This window comes from Cucurbita maxima, unplaced genomic scaffold, assembly GCF_002738345.1.
Source record: "Cucurbita maxima cultivar Rimu unplaced genomic scaffold, Cmax_1.0 Cma_Scf00017, whole genome shotgun sequence".
Lineage (NCBI taxonomy): Eukaryota > Viridiplantae > Streptophyta > Magnoliopsida > Cucurbitales > Cucurbitaceae > Cucurbita > Cucurbita maxima.
The window spans coordinates 1,591,893-1,599,228 of NW_019272033.1; the positions used below are offsets into that span (position 1 = coordinate 1,591,893).

The following is a 7,336-nucleotide window of genomic DNA, read 5'->3' on the forward strand; positions in this document are numbered from 1 at the left end:
AAAAAAAAAAAAAAAAACAGAGATAGCAGTGATGAACAACAGGAAGAGACAATGTAGAACAGAAACAACAACTGAGAAACAGAGAGAGAGAGAGGGGGGAGCTCGAAGAAACACTCACATGGAGGAGAGAAAATCTGGGAAAATGGGTCTGAGTTGACTCAGCAAGATGAATCGGAAGAAGGGTAATTCGGAAATGGGGACCCGAGATTCGGAATCAGAGTCTGAGGATTCAATGAGAGAGATAGAGAGGATTTTTGAGGACGGAGAATGGCAAAGCGCATGACAGTAAGGCAAATACAAAAGCTCTTCCTTTTTCTATAAAAATAAAAAATAAAATATTTTAAATAAATAATTTAAGAAATTAATGATTTTTTCAGTTATAATTAATTTAGGGAATTGAAGTGACAAACTGGGGGAAGCTGCATCCAGTGGGGCCCACAGAAATAAAAAGCAAAAAAAAGAGACGGAATTTATTCTCAGCCACATGGGAACCCCATTACTCACTTTTTTACTCCCAATTTTTTTTTCTTTTTTTTAAATACATGAAATATAGTTTTATTAAAAATAATAATAATAATTTTCTAAATAATTAAGATTTAAAAATATAATTAAAAAAAATAATATTATTCACCTTTCAGCTTTAAGTTCTCGTGATTTTGTTTTAGATTTTTTCAAAAGGTCTCCTACCAATAGAGAAAGTATTCTTTGCTTATAAACCAAGACCTCCTCTCGAACAAAGTACGTCTCCCATTAATCAAGACTCCTCTTTTAGAGTCTTAGTCATTTTTTACGGCCTCCAAAGAGGCTTGATTACTTTTCTTTTAGAGTCATTTGTTCAACATTTGAGGATTTACTAATCTCCTGGCACGACTAAGTTTAGGGCATGACTCTAATATGTTATCCAATTGTATGATATTATCCACTTTGAACATGAGCTCTAATTGCTTTTCCTTGGACTTCTCCAAAATAGCTCATACCAATGAAGAGAGTATCTCATATGATCATTTCTTAAATTAGCCGGGACTTTCATCATCCAACAAGCTCAACTAACATAAAATATATATATTAAAATTAAATAAAAATTATAGAAGATAGGAGTTCAAAAAACAAGTTTATAATGCAATAATTCGAATAATTCGAGAGGAAATGTATGGTGAGCATGTGATTTTTAGGAACTTTATAAAAGCAGGAAGAATATTTGTTTGAATGAAATGATGCAGTACAATCACATGAACAATAGTGCCACACACACACACACAAAATAATAATAATAATAATAATAATAATAATAATAATTCAAGATTTTGGCTTTAGTCAAAATAATAATTAACATGACCAAATTATATAATATTATTGAAAAGTTAATAGTTATTATGCTATTTAGTACAAAATAATAAATTAATAATTCAATTAATATCAATTTAATATTAATGAATTTCTGGTCATACTCATCCTTCACTAGCTCGTCCATTAGACCCTCAATCTTCATGAGGAGGTCTTTCTCTCTCTCCACACCTTCCCGAGATTATTTTCCCATTCTTTTCCTTTTCCTGTTTGAGATCCTTTTCCTCGAGCTGCAAAACAAGATTGTCCTTCTCTGATGAAATTTTGTTTAGATCTTCTCGAGAACGGCCCACTTGAGACACCAACTCTTCATTTCTCCAGTTCTCAGCCACGCTTGACTCAAACATCATGGCTTCGTTCAGTTTACTCAATTCCCTCCGCAAGTCCAGGACGACATTTTCCACTTCCATTTTTGCTTCCTCCATTTCAGCTTTATCACGAGAGAGTGTCTCAATCGTGTGTCGTAAATTCACTGTCTCTTATTGGACTTGATTCAGATTCACGTCGAGTGAGTTTTTCTGTTGAGTAAGTATCTCTATATCTTTCTCATCACTCACTAGCTCGTCCACTAGACCCTCAATCTCTATGAGATTATCTTCCCATTCTTTTCCTTCTCCATTTTGAGATAGGAGAAATTCTTACTCAGCTCAGTCACTTCTTTCTCTAACCTTTCAATCTCCTTTTCTAAAACTTTCTTTTCTTTTTCAATCAATACTTTCTACTTCGAAAGGTGCTCGTTCAAGGATTTCAACTTCTGCAACTGAGACTTCTCCATAGATTTATCAACGACATTCTCTCTCTCTTCGAGCTCAGGCTCTCTGTTATTCGATTGTTCATCCTTCTTCAATTTTGTCATCTTCGATACAACGATTTCACCAAATCCGCTGCATATCACCTCATTTCTAACAGTTTCTATCGTCTCACGACGGTCACTATCATCTTTCGCTTTGCCGTCTTCTTTTTCCTTCAGCTCTTCGTTTTGGGCCATCAAGAGAATTACTCAATTTATAAGTTAAAAAAAAAAAAACAAAGCCTATTTATAAGTTTTAATAAGAAGTAAAGACTATTTATAAATTTTCATAAGGTATAAGTTTTAAATAGAATATAAATTTGAATCTGATCAACTTCAACTGAGGTAGCGATTGTGCAAAATTTCAGGGACGGTCGAAGGAAAATGTTCTCCAATTTCTAATCTATTTTTATCATTGTATACGAATCCCTAGATGCAATACCAATCCGTAGATGAAGAATGAGGCGTACCTGATTTTTTAGAAATTGCACGTCCTGGATTTGGGGATTCTGATTTGGAACTGGAGAATTTATCAGAAACGCTCTCGATTTTATCATCCACGTCGCGTCTTCAGGTTTCGTGAAGTTGAGAGTCAGAATCTGCGGTGGAAACGGACTGAAATTGACAGAGATGAGATGGATGGAGTAGCGAGCGAAGTTGCCGGAGAGGCCGAAATCGGAGTCTAAGTACGGCACGAGGCTGCGGAACGCCGAGAGAGGCCGAGGAGGTGGAGGGAAGCGAAGACGATCTTGACAATTCAACAGAATCTCGCCGGAATCGAGAACGGGTCCGGTGAAGAATGGAGATGGCTCCAAAAAGTCTTATAGAGAGAGTATTCATTGATTATATATAAATTTATAATCTTTTCCTAAAGAATTTAGGGTAAATTTTATATATATTTTTTAATTATTACCATTTAAATATTATATTTATTTATATTCAAATTTTATTCCCTAAATATTAGTATAAATCTTTTCTTTTTTTGTGAATTACTTATAATTATTCATATTCAAATTTTACTCGGATTATATTAGATTTAGTTGGGTTAGTTTGAATTCAACCTACCAAGTTAAAGATTGTATTGAACTCAATCAAATCTAAACACAAATTTTTTGGATTCGAGTTAGTTATTTAATATTTTATTTTTAACAAAAGTAAAATAATTCAAACATTTAGGATAATTCAATTTTAATATATATATTTTATATTACTTTTAAAAATTATTTTTAATAGTCATTAAAGAATACATAATTATAAAATTAAATATAATTGTATTAAAAAATTAATGATTAACTTTAGCTTCTGAAAATGAAAAATATGGGCGGGAAAACTGAAGGCTGCCCGAATGATAACGGGCTGACCGATTTTAGGGTGGGTGGAAGATTTTCAGTTTCAATGAAGACCCTTTAAATTTTTAACTATATTATCCTTCTAATTTTATTTTAGATAATTTGTTATTTTAAATTCTTTTTTTATATAATTATTTGTAAATTTCAAGTACCTTAAATATAAACCATTATTAATTAATTATTTATGAACATGTATTTATATTAAAAAAATTGTGTGATTATTATTTTACAATATCCTATAGTTTATAATATATTATCTTATATATATTTAATACTTTTTATATAAAATTTCATTTTATAGTTATAATTTCAATATAACAAAAACATAAAAATGTTATTTTCAAAATTTACCCGATTTGGATCACATGATAAAAAAAGAGGAGTTTTTAAAAGACATCACAAATCCAAACTAAATTGAATGAATATGAAAAAATAATTAAAATTTTTAACCTAAACCACCCTTATTAAATAATTAAATAATGAAGAACCCAACCATTTATTCAAAAGTTTAAAAACTTCTCCTTATTAATTTTAAAACATTTAATTAAAATTTAATCAATTTAAATATATATTTTAAAACATTACTTTTTTTAAAAAAAAAATTATATAAAAAAAATAAATATAGATATATATAATGGTACTATATATATATATTGTTTAAAAATTAACAATAAATTCAAGTTGATTTGGTATCTCAATTCAAACTTAACCTATAAAATTCTCATTTATTTGAACACAATACAAACCATAGGTGTTAAGTTAGGTGGATCGAATTTTTTCGCCTCGGACGATAAAGTTTATTTAACACCCTCCACAATAATCAAAAGCAAACCCAAAAAAGTTTTGAAAAAAATTATTTTTGAAAAATGATTTTAGGGTAGGGGTAAAGATGTCATTTAAGTAGCTATATTAACAAAAAAAAAATGGCTCATTTGAATAATAAATAAAGAGAATCCCCACCCCCACCATAACAAATACAGAAATATAAATGTCAGTAAAGAGTTAGTAATATGAACCATAATGGCAAAGCAAAACTACCACTCTTCCTCCATAAACAAAACATCTTCAAAAAAACTCACACTCAATTTCAGTCTCTTTTTCCTTATTCTCCTCTCCTCTCCTCTCCTCTCCTCTTCTAAGCTTTCCTGTTTGGCACAAAAACAAACTTAAGAATGGAGTCTTTGATGGACAACAATTCAGGGAACTCCCTCTTTAGCTTTGAAGCATCCAACTCATTGTTGCTCCTTGGCGCCACGATCACCTTTGCTTGTTCTTCCAACCCGAAATTCTCCCATTTGAACTTTGGGTCGATGTATTTCTTATACATTTCCAAGATCTCATTGTGGCTCACCACCCCCGGGTTTGTGAAGTTCCAAATCCCTTTGCAGTTCCTCTTTGCCATTTCGATTGAGATCGGTAGCAGCTCGTCCAGCACCGTCATGCTGTTTGGAATGTTCACCACCTTGTTGTAGTGGCTGATCTTGGTGATGAAGTTTCTGGGGTTGCTTAGATCTGATGATATTGGCATTCTTACTCTCAGTGTGCACACATTTGGATATTCTCTTAGCAGCTCCTCAACCTGCAAACATTTAGCCATTGCAACGAAAATGCTTTAATATCTTGCAAATGATAGTTTGGATTTTCAGCTGCAGACCTCGCTTGCTTGATGCAAAGTGCATTGAAGTATCAAGAATTTCACTTGTTCTTCAAGTTGGTTTCAAATTAATACAGAAAAGCCATGACAGAAACGAGAGAATCAAGTAGAAAACATAAACTATTATGCCCAGCAGTTCACATAAGATCAATGCATCAATCGTTTCTCAAAGGAAACTATAAGTCCTCTTTGGACTTTCTCTCTCGGGCAAGTATATGCGTTTTAAAAACCCTGAGTGGAAGCCCAAAGAGGATGATATCTGCTAGCGGTGAGCTTAGACTGTTACATAAACTGCTTCTTGACACTGAAGATGTCAAATATTCATATAACAACGGGTTGCACCGAGTGTAATATGAATTATATGTCGTCACATGAAATGATGATAAATCTCGCTACTCAATAACTATGGATTTGACAGGGCAAGTCATATTAGAAAGAAAAACTTCAAAGGGAAAAAAGAATAGAAAAGAGCTATTACCATGGCCTTGGTCTTGGAGTAAAATGAACCTATAAAATTTGGCTTATCTTCCTCCTTGAATCCAACGCCTGATCCCAGTTTATGCTCATTGTCATATTCAAAAATGCAACCAGTTGCGAAGTTCATCAACAGGAGACTTTGCTCCTTACAAACATCAGCAAGAGTCAATGTCCCAACTACATTTGCCCTTATAGTTTCAACCTTATGTGATTCACACCAGTCCACATTAGGCCTTCCGGTGACCCCGGCAGCATTGAACACATGAGTCGGTCTCACTCGCCTTATATCGTCAATTAAGGATCTTCTATCCTCCAATCTTCCATTGCCATACTCGAATTCTATTCCCTTTTCTTTGCACAGTTTGCCTAGCAAACCTCCTATCCAGCCAGTTCTTCCATATATCAAAAACTTCAGTCCTTGCTGATCTTGCTTCAAATCACCATCTTTGTTGATCTCACTGCATGATCTCGTCAATCTCGAGAATCCATACTGGAAAAACCAGGAATCTTCATTGGAATGAGTGGCTACAGAGATTCGAGGGTGTGGGTCAAGCGCAGCAGATACGTCGCCCCACCAGTCGGGGTTTTGGGTATACCAGTCCAATGTCCTTTTCAGCCCTTCTTCCCATGGTGTGCTCTCTTGCCATCCTAGCTTCTTCAACTTTTGGTCATCCAAGAAATACCTCTGGTCATTGAAGGGTCTGTCTTGCACAAAATCTATGGCTTTCTCAGGATTTGACCCAACCAACTTACAAATATCTCCTGCTACATCCAACACTCTCCTCTCCTTTTTGGTCCCAATATTGTAAACATGACCAATCACTCCTTTATGCAGAATCACTTCAAATGCCTGAGCAACATCCTCGCTGTATAGATAGCTTCTCACATTTGAGCCATTCCCATGGATTGGCAACTTCTCACCATTCATGGCCAGGAGAATGAACTTGGGGATAAGCTTTTCAGGGTATTGATTAGGTCCATAGACATTATTGCCTCGAGTTGTAATTGTCGGGAGGCCGTAAGACCGATGATAAGCCATGACCAGCATTTCAGCCCCTGCCTTCGTTGCAGAGTAAGGATTAGTGGGAAGAAGCTGTGAAGCCTCAGGATTCCCAATATCTGTCTCTAAATCAGTCTCACCATAAACCTCATCAGTGCTGACATGAATGAACCTCTTGATCCTTTGAGTGACTTTGCAGGCCTCAAGAAGAACATGAGTACCATAAATATTGTTGTTCGTGAACTCAAACGAGTTACCAAACGAATTGTCGACATGTGTTTGGGCAGCAAAATGCATAATTGTATCAATTTCTTCAGCAACCAAAAGGTAATTGATGAGATCAGCCGAAACAATATCCCCCTTTATGAATCGAAAATTGGGAGAGGTCTGAGAAGGGCGTAGGTTCTTAATGCTGGAGCAGTAATCCAGCTTGTCAAGAGCCACAATCTTGTAATGCGGATAGTTTTTGATCAAACGGTTAGTAACATGAGAGGCTATGAAACCTGCAGCCCCTGTGATGAGAATATTCCTCGGAGCATATGCCTCATTTCCTGGTGCCATTTTCTTCTTCTCCTCGTTGATTATTCCAACAAATCACCACTGACGAACCTTGAAACTTTGAATCCTTGAACCAGATCAACAAAAAAAAAAAAAAAAAAAAAAAAAAAAAAAAAAAAAAAAAAAAAAAAAAAAAAAAAAAAAAAAAAAAAAAAAAAAAAAAA

The 7,336-nt window shown here is 34.3% G+C and overlaps 2 protein-coding genes across 4 annotated transcripts in view; both read right to left on the minus strand.

Moving 5' to 3' along the window:
- The window catches only part of LOC111491927 (exocyst complex component EXO70A1-like), a 3,234-nt gene extending 2,944 nt beyond the window's left edge, over positions 1–290 (minus strand). For all 3 annotated transcript variants that reach the window (XM_023141029.1, XM_023141030.1, XM_023141028.1), the window contains exon 1: positions 119–290. The gene's annotated coding sequence lies outside the window, so the exon portion shown is untranslated. The remainder of the gene's footprint in view (positions 1–118) is intronic.
- A 4,130-nt stretch (positions 291–4,420) lies between these two features.
- The window catches only part of LOC111491928 (trifunctional UDP-glucose 4,6-dehydratase/UDP-4-keto-6-deoxy-D-glucose 3,5-epimerase/UDP-4-keto-L-rhamnose-reductase RHM2-like), a 4,149-nt gene continuing 1,233 nt past the window's right edge, over positions 4,421–7,336 (minus strand). Inside the window, exons 2-3 of the mRNA XM_023141031.1 lie at positions 5,616–7,239; positions 4,421–5,062 (exon numbers count right to left, since the gene is read on the minus strand). Of these exons, the coding sequence (XP_022996799.1) occupies positions 4,619–5,062; positions 5,616–7,175 (2,004 nt within the window). The 5' untranslated portion in view covers positions 7,176–7,239 and the 3' untranslated portion in view covers positions 4,421–4,618. The remainder of the gene's footprint in view (positions 5,063–5,615; positions 7,240–7,336) is intronic.